Genomic DNA, 17,847 nt, shown 5'->3' on the forward strand with positions numbered 1-17,847 from the left:
ACAACAACTTCCCAAACTTTATAGTGTCCATTGAATTCCTAATCAAAGCCAAATCACATTTACTTTCTTAATTTCATGGTATGCAACTATTATCAATATTTCTTAATTTCCAATATCTATAATTAGGTTCACAATTCTATGCAAAAATCTTTTCCTAAGCACAATGCTTGAGGAACAAAATAAAATTTAATCAAGTAATGTGAATAAAGTATATTAATATATGCGTCGACGAGTTAGATAGGAATATTTACCTAGTTTTATGGATCAACCTATTTCTATAGTGGTCAGGGTCCACCGGTTCAAGGTGCAAAAAAAGTTGTAATCAGATTTGAATATTCAATTAGAGCATAAACCGCAACACATGCAAATAGAGTTGGTTATTTTTCAAAAGCATAAAATGTGAAAGTAGGAACTAAACCAAGAACATGATCATGACCCTGCATGCGTGATGTTGGCTATAAGCCCCTGATTTCAGTACTCAGTCACCCATTTTTCAGAATCATTTTTTTCAAACTACTATACGTTTTTGATACGATGAAAATATACAAGCAATTATTGAGATCGTTGAAAAATCTTGTACATGCACTAAAATATATATCCCATTCACTCATAATGTATTGCTGACATGCTATTTTTTGTAGCAATATCTCTCTACAATAGAATAGATTTTATGGAGATTTTTATTCTTTATGAAGATCATAACACTTCATAGGCCCTACTAAAGCAAGCGCCTCTTCCAGTGCCTCAAGAAGAAAATGAGGATATTGTTCAATATGTAACCTCACAAAATTGGAGTCTTCAGAATCATACATTTTATGGAGAACCCTGCCAACAACCTGCAATACAAGATATTAAGGATTGCTGTTGTGCAAACATTGAATTAAGTGCATCTTTATGAGATGAGAAAAAGGTACAAAATAGACAATTCATAGGAGAAGAGTGGAATGTCTAAAGCACATGCGATGGCTACATGTCAACTGTGATTAAACAAGCATCCATCTTTGAACAAGGCTATGCTTTAATTTTTTGTGATTCTTGATGAGAGATCCGCTTGCAAGATATTTTTTATTTTTATATAAAAATGATACAGCATGACAAGCCTAACCTTCCGTGCATATCCACCATAAGCCACCCCTGCAATAAGGGCATCCGTGTAAATTTGCTTTCCAGCTTCAAAGGGCACAGTTATGTTTGCACTCTCCATCGCACAATCTATTGTTTGAATATGACAAAGTAAGCAACAACTCAGTTACAACGCTCAGAATGTGGGACAGGAGGAAAGTTCCAGAGTTTATTTCTTTGCGCATATGGAAATAGTGAACCAGTGATCCATAATCTAGCTTATATTTAGAATTATTTTTTTAATTATTTTTGCAAGGGAAAATACAAGTATTAAATCAAATTTTGTTATTTGATCATTAGTGCAAGTGTATGGGCACTAGATGTATAGAAGAAAATAAACGTAACTGGAATTATCTTAAGCTAACATCTATAGAAAAATTGAGAAATTTTGTGTAAAACATTAGTATAACATTAACCAAAAAATACAAAATTGACCCAAGATATAGTGCGGACTCCCTAGTGAGACCAATTCATATACCTGGTAACTATTTCTCAATACATTCTGATAATAATATCCATTCAATTTACACAAATCTATAATTAGTGAGAAGATCAGGAATATTTATCATGTCATCATTGTCATGCAATCTTCAGCCAATAGAAGTGAAACCCAAGACATGGCAAATAGGATAGAAGGTACGATACTTAGCTGCAGATACTGTCCCAAAAAAGCGCTTGTTGTTTGCTAAATTTAGTGTGCTTGTTGAGAAAAACAAGTTGCTCTCATCTAGGATTACCCTACATCCAAATTTGGTGTTTGAGTGTAGCAGAATGAATTTGAAGACTCTTCAGTAATTTGCCATTGTTGTTGTGAAGTGGGCCATCTTACTACTAGTTGCCCTAACAACAAGATAACCACTATGTTTGAAGGAAAAAGGAACAAATGCCTATTGCTGTTGAGAAGTGCGTGACTGACATTGAGGAGGATGCACAAAGGAAGAAAGTGGGGAGAAAGCCCTTGTGAACCGTATGGAGATGGATACCACTTTCAAGGATTTGAGGTTGAATGGTAGAAAAAAAGAAGTTTAGAGCTGAAAGACTTGTGCACTATGAAGGAAAAATTGTTGGAGCAATTTAGTTTCAAACCACCTTGACTTTGGGTTGGTTGTTTGTGAGTTGTCTTTTGTTGTTCTATTATAATTAATGCTTAATCTTTCTCTCTGTACAGGGGTCTGGGCCCTTTCAAAATCCCCGTTTACCTTAATAAAAAACTATTAAGCTAGTGCTGAAAACTCTGTAACTAGAATTCAATGCAATACATATGGCATTCGATCATGGGGTGCTGGGGATTAGGATTATTTAGGAAACTACACATATTTTGTAGCAGACATGTCAAACCTTCTTCAACTATGAGATAGTATAAGAATCCTTAGTATTGTAGAGAGGAGTACGATTGTCATCTTTCACTCAAACCTACATATAATATCCTATCATTCATCATTTTTTTTCGATCGGTAAATGGTACTTTATATTGATATTTCAAAAACAGTCTATTACATACGACTTGGAGCAAAAAAAAGAGACCATCAAAACACTAGCCACCAAAAAACTAAACACATGAAGTCTGATAATTACATACGAAGGCTGGCTAAAGATCAAAACAAAAACCAACAAAACATAAACTACTATGGCATAGTAACCACCACAATCTCCTTGCCTTTCTTGCATCCTTCCATAGCACGCTCACACTAATCGTCCTCGTCGACATGGTCATCATGGGCTTCCGGGGGGAAGCCAATCCACAGCGACCTACCACCCGTGGTGTTCTTGGAGCCTCGAGGCCTTCCACGTTTTTTCTTCGGAGAGGAACCCGAGCTTGAGTCCCCGCCTAGTCTCCTTCCATGAGAGGGGCTCCATTTTTCCAACTCCAGTCTGATTTCAGCATTTTCCCACGCCCTGATGTATTCCTGCACTCCTTGCATACCAGTTTGGGCCAAAGCCTTGCGAACCTCATTACTATAATTTGCACTCCATAAAAGAAACGGGCGTAAAGGGGGTTGAATTTCGCACGAATGCAGCCACACGCCATTCGGGCAAAAAAAGCGTTCCGCATCCCTCTCCATCTGAATGAAGCCCACCAAGTCGCCTCTCCATTCTTCCTTCACACTATTTGAGACCAACTAGTGAACACGATCCACCCCTACCAACTCAAAAGTCCACACAACAAACATGGATGCTATATCCACGTTAGTACGGTATTTGAATTCCCCCCGGATGTATTCATCACCGAGCACAATCTTCACTCTGTTGAGCAGGTTTCGGTCTTCAAACCTGAAGACATTTGAGAGACGCTCATCAGAGATGGCACCCCAAAAGGCCACCATAGGACACGTCGCCTTAAGAGAAAAGTTCAGCTCCATTACTATACCAATGCATAAAACCTGCACTACCAACACTCTTGCACTACCTTACCAAAGGCTCACTTCTCTATGCTCAATAACCAAGATCAAACTTTGCTTCCCTAACACAATAACTCCCTTCTTAAATGCAAATCATCCTTCGATATCCTTGAAACATTCCTCGACTGCATACCATTAATGTGAGTACCCCTTTCGAGTGTACATCACATCTGGCCATCTCTCGAGCTCCGCCACCCTGCCCAATAAAACTACCTGCAATGCGGAGGTATGACGAACACCACAGACTGTCAACCTGTACTGCCGCCAATATGCACTCAAAACTCAACATTAAATGCTCGTCACCTCAATGGTAACGGATAGTATCTATCAAAAATTAGTCCCGAGATACTGCATCTACTCGGGCACTGATATCCTCATCACACCAACCTCCAAATCCAAAGCCTCGTTTGCACATCTATCTGCCTCCATATTGCCACCTCGGAGAGTGTGGGATATCTTGAAGTCTTCAAAAAATTTCAAGCTTGACGTGATCATGTCAATATCACGACTAATTTTCCAACTTAGTGAGCTACCACAGATGATTGCATTGACGGTCACAAGGGAGTCCCCTTCCAGATGTAGCTTGGTCACCCCTAATCTACGAGCTAGAAGTATAGCAAGGACGACTGCTTTGGCCTCACCTTCGTTGTTGGGACCATTTGGCAACCTTTGCCATCCTTCACCAATTTTGACCCCTAGAAAGTTCTTCGCAACACACCCAGCACTCGACGATCCCGGTTTACCCTTGGACGCACCATTGAAATTGATCTTTGTCCATCCATCTTCTGAGGGTATCCACTCAATCACTCTCTCCCCAACGCCTACCGGATTAACCCGATCCGACCCATTAACGGGCGGAAAATTCAGAAGAGGCCACTGAGTTTGCATTCTGCTATCCCAAGCTGTGTAGGGATACTTATGAAAGTTCACCCTTGCTGTAGCCGAATTCACTAATTCTGAAATCGTCCGCTCTATCCTGTACCACAGCTGGTCACTCCCTTCCACTTTCCCTTGGAAAATACAGCGATTGCGCTCCTTCCAGACTTCCCAAAGGACAGTGGAAGGGACAATATCCCAAAGACATGAAAAAACAGATCTGCTCTTACCTCTTGTCCAACATTGAAGCCAGGATTTCACATCTTTTTGTAATGGGGCTAACCATTCCAATCTACACAACAGTTTCTCCCAACATCCCCGAACACCTTCACAATGAAGGAGAAGATGATCAATAGTCTCTTCCTCCCTACAACACATAACACATCTATGCGGGCCTGAGAAGCCAAGTTTATTCAATCTATCCCCTGTCAATATCCTACCCCTCATTGCCAACCAAGAAAAAGAACCAGCTTTCGGTAAGCATTTTGCCGTTCCAACACATTTGCGTCGGCCATTCTTCCCTAAGCAAGTCAGATTCAAGCAATTGATAGCCAACCTTAACCGAATACTAACCGCTTTTAGCCCCACACCAAATGATTGTGTCTTCCATTTCTGAAAAGGAAATAGGTCTATCCTTCAACAAGGCCTTCATCATATCCCCACATCTCTCCAGCACCAATAATCAATTCCTTGAGAAGACTCTTTCACTACATAATTTGAGACTCCCACACCCCAAGTTGCTACTGCAACTCTTTTAATCTCCCTCCACTCTTCTACTTCACCCAAAGCCTAATGACCATCCCAGGAATCCTCCCAGAAAAGAGCTTTATGACCATCTCCAATCTTCCACGAAATATGCTCCACTATGATCTTTCTACATTCTAAAAGAATTGCCAGATAGCCGATCCATTACAAGGGTTTCTGATTGTCAAAATCCTCACCGAGTCATTACTGTCAAGGTATTTATGAGATAAAACTCTAACCCACTTTTGGACAGGTTTTGAAACATTTGCCAGACCAATTTAGCCCCCATTGCCAAATTCATTTTATTCCAACTCCTAATACTAGCACCTCCTACCCGATTTGGCTTACAAACTTTGTCCCAGGCAAGAAGAGGAATTTTATCCTTATCCTCTGAACCATTCCACAGGAATTTCCTCATGAGACTCTCTATACTTTTGATAACTTTTCTTGGAATCTTGAAACACTGCATAGCAAATAAGGGAGTGGCCGAAATCACAGTTTTTAACATAGTGATTCTCCCTGCCGACGAAAGCCACTTCCCTTTCCAGCTCTCCAATTTTCTTACACAATTTGAAATCAGGTTGCCCCACAAGGCCGCCTTGTCAGGCCCCCCCCAAAAATAAGAAAATCCCAAGAAATTTATTTGGCAGACACCCCACATTAATACCAAGGGTATGAGCTATATCCCGCTTTAATCTAGAATTAGTATTAAAGCAATATAACTCTGATTTATGCCAATTTACCGCCTGACCTGAAACCTATTTTATGATTCTCGCTTCCCTTAGAGAAGCATCCCCAAACAACAGAGTGTCATCTGCAAATTGAGTATGGGTTACCTCCTCCATACCATTAGCAATGCTAATACCTCTCCATCGGCCCTCCATCTGACTCTGACTGATCATTCTTTCCAAAGCTTCTGCCATGATTATGAACAGGAAAGGGGAAAGCGGATCTCCTTGATGAGTACCCCTTGAAGTCGAAAAGAAACCTTGAGGCGAACCATTAACAAGGATCGAACACCTTGGGGATGAGATACAGCTATAAACCCAGTCAATCTAGTGATGGTGAAAGCAAAACTGTTTCAAAACCTGCACCACAAACTCTCTATTGACAAGATCATATGCTTTCTTGATATCAATCTTTACCAGCATCCTCTCCACCTTTGCAATCCTGACCGAATGAATTGCCTAATGGGCAATGATAATTCCATCCACAATAGAACGATTAGGGGTAAAGCCACTCTGTTCCTCCGAGATAATTTTTGGAAGTAATTTCTTCGGCCTGTTGGCCATAACTTTTGCTATAATCTTATATGCAGTGTTACATAAAGAGATTGGTCGGATATCATCAAAGGACCTCACTTCAGTTTTCTTGGGGATCAAGGCAATAAAGGTATTATTTAGATCTTTTGACATATACCTTTTCTCTCTACATTCCTCGACCATAGCCAACATATCGTCCTTGACAACTTCCCAAATTTTTGAAAAAAGAAAGCCGAAAACCCATCTGGGCCAGGAGATTTATCTGCACCAAGCTAAAAGACTGCCTTCTTCACTTCCTCCATTGAGAAACGTTGCAACAAGAGCTTGTTATCATCCTCCAAAATTAGCTTAGGAATATCTACCACCCCCTGCCCTGCGACCCACGATCAACAGTAGAAGGCATGTTCAACAATGCCTTAAAAAATTTAACTGCCTCTTGATTGATCTGCTCAGGAGACTCCAAAATTCTGCCTTGGCTATCCGAAATCCTATTAATTCTTCTGAAACTCCGCCTCACTTTCACTGACTTATGAAAGAAGCTGGTATTTCTGTCACCACCTTTGAGCCACTTCTCCCTCGATTTTTGTCTCTAATAAATTTCCTTCCTGGCTAAGATCTCCAAAAGTTTCATTTGAAGTTCCCTTTCTTGATGAAATTCCCACGTCGTCATGCCATCCCCCATAATTTTAATGTTCAGATTGTCCAATGCAATCTCAATCTTTGCCAGGTCAGTAAAGATATTACCAAAACTAAACCTATTCCATTCTTTCAATTTCTCCTTAACATGTCTCAGTTTACAAACCACCATATGAGCCTTCGAAAAAATTTAGTTTGATCGGATCATTCCACCATCTGACAATCTACTCATGCAAGTTAGGCTTCCGAAGCCACATCTTTTCGAATTTGAAGGGGCATCTTTGAGGAACAAAATCTTTCTGAATGTTAATAGAGATAGGAAAGTGGTATGAACCCAAGATAGGCCATACCAGCGCTTCCCAAGTAACTACAACTGAGCTCTAGTTTTTTGAAAGGAGGAAACGATCCAACTTTTGAATGATTCTATTCTCTCTCTCCTGTCTGTTAGACCAAGTAAAATTTCCCTTACTGAAAGCTATATCCATCAGATTGTTGCTAGAAATGGAATTATTGAAGAGTCTTTGGGCAGTATTAAAACTTCTAGTGCCCCCTACCTTCTTCGACGGAGACCTAATAGCATTAAAATCCCCCCCAACCACAACTAAGCAATTCACATACTGAGTTATAAAACTCGAAATGTTTACCCAAACCTCTTCTTTCTCCTTCTGATCGTAGGGCCCATATATGTTAATCAATATGAAAATAGTACAATGTATCAAGGAAGTCATCTTAGCAGCAATCCGCCACTTACTATCCTCTAACAATTCTCCCTTCATCACCCTCGGGTTCCACAATGTACACAGCCCACCAGAAGCTCCATTTGCCGCTTTGAACTTGCCCTCCCACTCCTTCCATTGCACCTTAAACTTCCCCAAATCTGAGTCCTTGATCTTAGTTTCTTGAATCAAAAAGATATTAGGTTTCATCTGCCAAACTCCTCGTTTGACTAGACAAAGTTTGTCAGGGGCGTTGCATCCCCTGACATTCCAGGAGCAGAACTTCATTGCTTCATAGGAAGGGTATTTCCCTTCCCGGTACTCAATTTGCACTGGCCTTTGGCAGTACCTGCTCGTATAAGAAGCTCTTTGTTAGACTTCTTACCCCTCTTTTTCTTTTCACCATTCCGCGGCTTCACAATTTGGGACATCAATTGGGAGATGGTTCTGAAATCCGATATGTCTACTAAATCCTCCTCCCTGAACAGGTCTTCCTCCCCAGAATCGGATTCTCCTTGGTGCGCAAAGAGGGACTGAATAGGGGATTTCCTTATATTATCTTCCACTTTGGCATTTTTCCTTCTGCAATGCTTAATGCTCTCTGCACTGGATTGACCTAAAGAATCATCCCATTGTCTCTTAGCTGGAGTTCTTCTTTCATACACCAAATGAGAAGGCTCTATAATCCTCCTGTCCTTGGGGTCTTTCAAACTCTCACCACCCACCTCCTGAAACGAGTCTAGTCCTGACACATTAAGATTTAGGGCCATATTATTTGTCTCTTCAAGACAGCTCACCCCCTACCCCTTGGAGACACTGTTGTATTGCACAAATTCATATTATAGTTTGGGATCTCCTTCTGAGTTTGAGAATCATCAACCTTGCTGAATTCCTTCCTTGGGGAGAAATCACTTCCCAGTGGCGATGAACAAAATTTCTTGTTGCTCATGTTCTCTTCTCCTACATTAGTACATGGAATAGCCCTCTCCATTGGGTCCCCACGGATACCGTCCTCCTTACAATGATCAACAACTACAGCCTCTTGAGAGAAACCTACTTCCGCATCTCGCACCTTTTGCTTACCTTTCCCTTGTTTAGCGCAGGCCTCCTCCAAATGGCCTAAGCACTTACAAATTCTACATTTCTCTCTAGCTTTATCCACTTCGATCTTTTGGACCCAAATACCTTCGCTTGATACAAGCTCAAGCTCTGTAGGAAGAGGGGGATTGGTCTCCACATAATGCATATTCTCGTGTATATGCAAGAGTCAATATCATTCCTCACTTCCTCAGATTTGATGTACCGACCCAGTTTGTTGCCTATCACTTGTAAAGTGTCTTCCTCCCAATATTCCTTGGGAAGGTTATACAGTTTGATCCACAACGGAACCTCTTCAATGTTTGTTGACACTGGATCAAAGTTAGGCTCCCAGTTCCGAATATAAGCTCCTCTGCCACCCATCAAATAGGGCCCTCCATTTAAAATTCCCTCTTTGACCATTGCATCCTTGCAAATGATCAAGAAGAAAGCATTTGGCAGCGATTTCACAATACACCCTTGTCCCCACACCTCCTCACACCATTTGATAACTTTAGGAAGAGCTGGCTAGTCGTCTACCCATTTAACAAAGAAGCCCCTTTCTCTGAGAGTTTTCACCGCCAACTTCCACTCCCCGTCCTCTATAATCAGCGATGCTTTCCTCCGGACATTCTTCAGGTCCTCCTGATCTTTGTCCATTGGTCTCCTATCTATTCTGGACTGGTCATTAGCATCTTTGGATTGATTCAGACCTCTCTTTGGGTGGAAACCTCTCACATATGAAACTCGAGGTGCTGACCACTTTTCCGGGCGCCTCCAACAATCCTCTCTGAAAATTGATCGTAGTGGCTGATCCTCCCAAACCCTTTGTGGCGGTCGCCATGGAAGATAACGACCCCACCAATTGCCTCGCCCCCTCGACTGAGAAATTAGCCGTTGCTTGCCTCGACTCTCTATCTGTTGAGAGATTTTTTTATTGTTGTTAGAGATCCTATCATTCATCATTAGCATTGCTGTAAATTAATGGTTTACCATCAACTTCGTGGCATCTTGATTGGCTATATAATTCAACCCAAGAAGACCCTCAATAAGTTGTAATTGGTCTTCAATACTAGCTACTTTAGTTTAGTGCCAAAAATTAGAATTCTATAATTAAAGATGATATATAATTTGTATAGATCTTCCAATTGACCAACTCAAATCATTATCATTCGAGATAATAACTCAATTGATTTACTTCTTGTTCGTTATATAATTACCAGGAAAACAATGTGTGTGTGCTTGTAGATAAGTTGTTAAAGTGCTACCAACTAAATACATATTTGTATCCATGAAGAAACAATGAAATATGTAACCTACATAAAATAAGAGCATAACACCCAAATTTATCATGGAGAAAGCTAGAATGGAAAGAAAAACGCAAGACAGAAAAAGCCATTCCTTTTCTTAACGCTTATCCGTTTTGCAAATTACAAGCTTAGTACCTCCTTCACACTTTAAAGGACATCAATCACCATAATAAAACTACTTTAAAACTTGCAGTTGCTCTACAATTTTTTTCATGCGCATACTCTCTTATTGCACTCAACTCCCTATAGGACAAGTTGGATAAAGAATGAAAAGAACCTGAAGAAACTTATTCAAATGAACTTAAAGGGTATTTATGCTTTACATCAAGAAACAAAATAAGACTCCCAAAAGTGAAATACTAGACATCATCTTTAGACTAGGTTACCGGTTTCCTTATAAAAACAACCAGATCTAGGTCTGGTTTGTTCAGGTTCACAATCAGGTCCAGGTGGGTTTGGGCATGGGCCTTTTTTATTTTCTTTTCCCTTTTCCTTTCTTTTTCTATTTATTTTTCTTTTTCGTTGCACTCGAATTTTTGTTTTTGTCATCAGGTTTCATGGAAAGAATTAAAAAGGCCCCAAATTGCAATGGGTATATGCATAAAAATGGTGTTTTGGTGGTGGTGTTATTATTGTTAGTTTTGTTGCTGTTTTAAGTTCATATGTTGCTATTTCACTTTTTAAGTTTTGGGGAAATATACAACTATTGGGAGCTTTTATGGCTCGACTATTTATGGCAAGTCTTGGTATATTATTGCTTGCTGTATTTCTCTATAAAAAGAAATTATTGTTGGCTTGACAGTATTGAAAACAACACATGTTTTACTTTTCAGCACCTTTAAATGTCCACACAAAGGGAATTATGGCTTTTAATATTGAGATCCATATTATCTTATTAATTTTTTATGGTTGTTTTGTTTTATTATTTGAATCTTATTCAGTTATATAACCTTAATTTCTTGTTCCACAGGGATGCTTTCGTAAGGGTTCTTCACCATTCCTGAGTGGGGAGCATTTTGGGGATAGAGGAACAGGGATAGAAGAACTTCACCCCATCCCCTTCTCTATGTGTTTTGAGGAGACATTTGTAAGGTCCCCTTCTCAGTAGTGATCAGTTCAGTTGGCTGTTAGCCTATTCCAGAGACCCATAGGCTAGTCGGGAGCAATAGTTAGGGTTTCAGTTTTGGGAGTCTGTTTGCAGGAGTTTAGCAGTTTGGATTTTGGGTCTTTCTGGGTTTTCAGAAAGCTCCACATTGGTGTGACATGCGTCTGAAATAGGCAACTTTTCTGGACTTGTTATTTTTAGTAAATTGCGATAGCTGCTCAAAATGTGGTTAAAATTACTTTGGAGACAATTACTATTTTTAATAGTATGCTATTTATAGAAGTACTATTTTGGCAGGGTTCAATGGTCCAATTCAAAGGCTATTTCTGGCAGTGTAGTTTTCAATACTTTTAGCCTTCAATTCACTATGGCAGTTGTTCAACACATGGAGAAAGTATCACTAATATATTTTTCTACCCCCCTTGGCCTAGGCGTGTGACTTATGTATTTCTGGTTATAACTTAAGGGGACGACTTGAGGTGATAAAGTATTATTTTAAGTCATAAGGTTTGGGTGCCTAAGTTGTATTTCAGTTTATGCATTTTATATTATTATTGGACCTCCTTAAGTGGTACGCCCCTCCTTGTGTGCTCATGAAATGTAAATGAGGGGACATAAAGTGAAATGGCATTTTATGTTTTATCCCATATTGTTGGTGTGGGGCGACTGGGTGTTGGAGAAAGATATAAAAGGACTTGGCCTTCTTTGTGGGGATCTTTTTGCTGGACGTATAACTAAGTGCTGCCAAATTTGTGCTAGACTTGTGCTTCGAAGTTCAGAGCTTCCTAGCCTTTGTCAGTTTCATGCTTGAGAGATAGCACCTAGCTGATTGGAGAGACTATTTCTCGTTCAAAGGGATAGATTGAGCTATTTGGAGATGGATTTCATTGATCCATTTTCAGTTTTCTGAGTTTAGAGTGTTTTTCATGTTGCTGGTTGGTTCATGGCCGTAGCAGTTAATCATTCATATCTCATTGCCCACTTTTCAGATTGTTCTGGGTAATGGATCGTTCGATTCCTATGTGCTAGGTGCCACTTTTTGCTGAGTTTCATATTTTATAGAGGACCTGATTTTTAAGGCTGGTCGCTCCTTTTCAGGAAGGCCGTACCGTGCTGCAGTGACATTGGGAAGCATGCATACAAGTTTAAGGGCTGTTTGGCATAGTTTGTTGTTTGGTACTTGGGCGCCCTTATCCTAGCTCTCCTTTGCCATTGATTTGGAGCCATTCGAAGGTATTTTGATGGAGATATGGACTTCATAGTGCTGCTGGTCTGAATTTTGGTGATGCTAATATGCTATATCAGATTTGGTAAATTGTTCATTTTGGCTTGTGTTTTTCAATTTCTTGTTTTGTAGCTTCTTGGATTACCTTGTTATATCTATTCGAGATCGGAGCTTTATTGTATTGACAGAATCTTGGAGAGTTGCTCATTGTAAGGTTGTGTTCATTTTGCACTTTACTCTCTTGTATTGCCCACTGCATAAGTGGAAGAGGCTGGCTTCGCCGCCTATCTCTATTTCATATTGTACTCCTGTCCTCCAGCTGAATGAGTGGTTGAGTAATAGTTTAGTTATTTCTAGTCCTTCCGCTGAAAAGTGGTTGAGTGATTGTCATTTGCTTAATTTAGTTCTCCCGCTGAACAAGTGGTTGAGTGATTGCTTTACTTTTTGAATTTCCTTTCAGCGCAAGTTTTGATTATCCTGACCTTAACGGGTGAACATTGTTGTGTTAAAAAATCTGAAAAATAATTTAAGGGGTGTACTACAGTGGTATCAGAGTTGGTTTTTTTGCCAGCCTATGTGTTAAGTTGATCAAATTCTCCACGAGTGATAGAGAAACCAAATATTACAACAGAGAGCAGAAGAGACAATAGTATTAGATTCCATTTGTTTCGATTGAAGAGACATTTTCTGAGTTTCTTAGAAACAAAGAGGCAGCAGTTGAAACTATGGCAAAAAGAACGACAAAACAAAGAGAGACTCCTAAAGCAAGAGCAGAAAGAAAGTTTAACACCATGATGTCCCAATTGCTGGCCAAGCTTAATTAGAATTATAGCGGGACTCCTAATCAACCCACTAATGGGCTTGAAGCTAGTACTTCCAACAACCAAGGAGGAGATGGGAACAACCATGGAGTAAATGGAAGCAACCATGAGAGTAACAATGGAGGAGCACCTGGAGGGTCAGTCTCTAGACCCTTGCAACCTGTCTTCTTGCCCAGGGAAGCGCCACAAGCTGATATTGAAATACCCACAGTTGATGAAGTGAGGAATAGTTACATGGAGTATACTTCTCTTCCTACTGAGATTCGAGATATCCTCACGTTGGATCATTTCATGAACCAAAAGAAAAAGAGAGGTGGAAGATATGTGAACCGCCCTTGTGCTCCGTGAGATTATCAGCAAGCCCTTGGAAAAGTTACTCTAGCCCACTTTGACGAGAGTGATAAGTGTTTTGCTAGATCGTGGGTTTAGAAGTTGGACAACTATTTGTCCTTGAGACCAATGCCGGAAGAAGATGCTATCAAATTTGCCACTTTGCATTTGGATGGGGCTACTCATGAATGGTGGTATCATGGTTTGGTCACTCTTGGCCATGGTCTCATTGTCACCTACAATGAGTTTACCAACAAGCTCACTGAAAGATTTGACACTAAGGATCGTTGAGGTGAAGTTTGGTGAGCTTGCACAACTGAAACAACAAGGTTCATTGGACACCTACATAATTGATTTCTAGAGACTCACTGTGATGGTGCCAAACATCACATAGAAGAGGCTTGTAGTCCTTTTTATTGAGGGGCTGGAGGAACCATCGAAAGGTTGGGTGAAAGTTTTTGATCCACTAGCTCTGAATGAAGCAATCAAAAAATCAAGAAGCATGGAGTTGGCTGCCCCTAAGTCGAAATTTAGTCCAAGCCTTTCCCTTATAGAAAGGACAAGAAGAAATTCTCAAATTAGACCAAGAAGTTCCCTTCAAAGATGGATGATGAGCTCCGAAAAGAGCTCCAAAGGAAGAATTTGTTGTTAAACTTGCAAGGAACCATGGGCCTTGGGTCATAAGTGCTATGGAAAAGACAATGTGCACTACATGGCTTATTCTGTTGATGGATCAAAATCTGAAAATTTAGAACAGTAGATTGATATGGGGGAAAGTGAGTATGAAGAGGTTCTGGAAGAGGTTGAAGATAACCAAGAAGGTGGGGGTGGAGTTGCCCAACTTTCTAGTCTCCATTAGAATAAACCATTTAGATTTCGGGGAGTGCTTGGAGAGCATCGAGTCATTGCCCCTATTGACACTGGAGCAACTCATAACTTCATAGATGAAAGAATTGTTGCAAAGAGAGGCCTTATAATCGATGAAGTTGAAGGATTCAAAGTAATGGTGGCAGATGGTTCTACTATCTCTTGCAACTGGATGGTCTCCAATATGTCTTTGCGGTTGGGAAATTATGAAGTCAAGGATGACTTCTATGTTGTTAGCATTGGAGGCACTGATGATGCAGTACTTGCCATACAATGGCTAAGATCTCTTGGAGAAATCACTCTCAATCTGCAAACTATGGAATTGAAGTTTGTGGCAGAAGGGAAGAAAGTAGTGTTGAGAGGGATGTCTTATGGAGGCTCTCGTATCGTGTCATTAAAGAGGTTGATCCGTCATAATCAAGTGGAATGGGTGCTGAATGTTTGATCATGCCCTTCAACCCTATAGAAGAAAAGAGGCACTACCCTCCTGATATTCAAGAATTGATCAACAAGAGGAGTAAAGTCTTTGATAGCCTACCCCCTGGGAGACCTCTTGAGAGAGGGACCGAGCACATTATTGAGCTTGAAGAAGGAGTTAAGCCGGTCATCACTACTCCATACCGGTATTCAAAGAAGCAGTAGGATGAAATAGAAAAAGCCATCAAAGAACTCTTGGATATGGGATACATCCGACCAAGTAAGAGCCCCTTTGCTTTTGCAGTGGTTTTAGTTAAGAAGAAGGATGGGACCATGCACATGTGCGTGGACTATCGAGCTCTAAATCAGAAAACAATAAAAAATTAGTACCCCATACTCGAGATTGATGAGCTGCACGAAGCTGTCTTTTTCTCTAAGATTGATCTCAGATCAGGATACCATCATATTAGAATGAGAGAGTCAGACATTCAAAAGACAATTTTCAGATACCATTTTGGGCATTTTGAGTTTCTAGTCATGCCCTTTGGGTTGACTAATGCTCCTGCTACCTTCCAATCCTATATGACCGCGATCTTTCAGAAGCAGTTGAGGAAGTTCGTGCTTATCTTTTTTGATGATATCCTCATCTTCAACAAATCTTGGGAGGAGCACTTGAAGCACTTGGATGAAGTGCTCAACATTCTAGAGTTAGAATCATTGTTTGCCAAAGAGTCCAAGTGTGAATTTGGAATGAAGGAGCTGCTCTACCTTGGTCATATCATCAGTGCGGATGGAGTAAAGGTTGATCCTGAAAAGATCAAGGCAATAGTTGATTGGCCTCCACCTGAGAACTTTACACATCTGAAGGGGTTCTTGGGTCTTTGTGGCTTCTACAGGAGATTTGTGAAGGGCTACACTCAGATTGTTGCTCCTCTTACTGATCTCACTAAAAAGGGAGCTTTTGTTTGGTCAGAAAAGGCACAAGGTGTTTTTGACAAGTTCAAGAAGATTATGAGCTCGTGTCCTATTTTGGCTATACCTGATTTTTCCAAGCCCTTTGAGCTGCAATGTGATGCATCTGGGGAAGGTATTGGTGCTGTTTTGATGCAAGAGAAGCATCTGATTGTGTTTGAGAGCAAAAAACTACGAGGAGTTGAGAGGACTTATTCTATCTACAAGAAGGAAATGCTTTCAATCATGCATGCATTGGCCAAGTTTAGACAATACTTGGTGGGGAGCAAATTTGTTGTCAAAACTGTTCACAATAGTCTCAAACACTTTATGCACCAAAAGGATTTGAATGAAAGGCAGCAAAAGTGGGTGAGTAGGCTACAAGTTTACGATTTTGACATTGAGTATGTCAATGGCAAAAACAACATTGTGGCAGATGCACTTTCAAGAAGGCCTCACTTTAGCTCTTTGTGTGAGCTTACTGCTGATTGGAAGGACTTGTTGCTTGTTGATTATGCCAAAAATCAGTTTGCAACCAACATTATTGAGGGTACTTTTCATGATGAAAGGTAGAAGGTTGTTGATAGGTTGATACACTACAAGGGAAGGATCCTTCTGTTGTTCGAATCTAAGCTCAAGAATTTTTTTTTGCAGACTTTCCATGACATTCCTCTTGCTGCTCATCAAGGATATTTCAAGACCTATAAGTAGATTCGTGAGAAGTCCTCTTGAAAGGGGCTGAAAAATGATGTTTTGAGCTATATTAAGGAGTGTCACACGTGTTAGATGGACAAAAATGAGCATATGCTTCCAGCTGGTTTGTTGCAGCCTCTACCAATTCCTAATAAAAAATGGGAAAGTATTTTGATGGACTTCATCATAGGGTTGCCAAGAGCTCAGGGCAAGGATTGTATCTAGGTTGTGGTGGATAGATTGACCAAGTTTGCTCACTTTTTTGCAATCACCAGCTCATTTTCAGCAGCTCAAGTTCAAATGTATTCTTCCATGAGGTGTTTAGACTGCATGGGTTGCCAAAAAACATTGTGAGTGATAGGGACAACAAGTTCCTAAGCACTTTTTGGCAAGAGGTTTTTAGATTGTGTGGTATGGTGCTCACTCCAAGCATTAGTTGTCACCCACAAACTGATGGGCAAGCGAAGATTATAAATAAGTGGTTGGAGGGATATCTCAGGAATTATGTCTCGGAGCAGCAGAGAGCTTGGGTGAGAAGGCTTCACTTAGGGAGTGCTGCTACAATTCATCCTACCACATGTCCATCAGAATGTCTCCCTTCATGGCACTCTATGGATACGAGGCCACTAGCTTTGCTGATTTGATGTTTGGTGATAACAAAGCCCCGCAAGCAAAGGATATAGTGCAACAGTGTCAAGATATTTTTAAGGCTTTGAAGAATTATCTCTAGATTGCACAGAATCAGTAGAAGTTGTACGCTGACCAGCCGCGTATAGAGTGCACATTTGAGGTTGGAGACATGGTCTATCTTAAGCTTCAGCCTTTCAGACTGTCTACTCTCAAGAAGAGTGGAGCAAAGAAACTCAAGCCACGTTTCTATGGGCTATTCAGAGTCATCTAGAGAATTGGTGCAATGGCTTATGAGTTGGAGCTACTAGCGAATAGCAAAGTTCACAATGTCTTCCACATGTCTTGCCTCAATAAGGCACTTGGACACAATGTAGTTGTCTCTTTTGATTTGCCTCCTTTGGATGAGTGTTGTCCTCATTTTTGTTTCCAAAAATGAAGGACCATTACATGAAATTTTTGTGAAAAAATGAAAAAAATTACTCTGTGGCATGCTTCCTGAAACAAAATTTCGACTAATCCTTGGACTGGTTTAATCCTCAGTCCATCCTCGAACTACTTTTCGAATTTCGTCGAATTCTGGGTTCGTTTGCTATGTCTTTCCTTCAATCGGGTTTTAAAATCCCGACTACAGGTCGAGAATTTTTCTTGAACTGCAAGTTGAATGAT

At 40.4% G+C, this 17,847-nt stretch overlaps 1 protein-coding gene across 4 annotated transcripts in view; it reads right to left on the reverse strand.

Moving 5' to 3' along the window:
- Nucleotides 1-298: 298 nt before the first annotated feature.
- LOC131062658 (uncharacterized) overlaps nt 299-17,847 on the reverse strand; it is a 314,377-nt gene continuing 296,828 nt past the window's right edge. For all 4 annotated transcript variants that reach the window (XM_057996370.2, XM_057996371.2, XM_057996368.2 and 1 more), the window contains 2 exons: nt 1,106-1,212; nt 299-836 (listed from right to left, as the gene is read on the reverse strand). In XM_057996370.2, coding sequence (XP_057852353.2) covers nt 681-836; nt 1,106-1,212 — 263 coding nt within the window. In that variant the 3' untranslated portion in view covers nt 299-680. The remainder of the gene's footprint in view (nt 837-1,105; nt 1,213-17,847) is intronic.

The sequence above is a fragment of the Cryptomeria japonica genome, chromosome 8 (assembly GCF_030272615.1).
Source record: "Cryptomeria japonica chromosome 8, Sugi_1.0, whole genome shotgun sequence".
Lineage (NCBI taxonomy): Eukaryota > Viridiplantae > Streptophyta > Pinopsida > Cupressales > Cupressaceae > Cryptomeria > Cryptomeria japonica.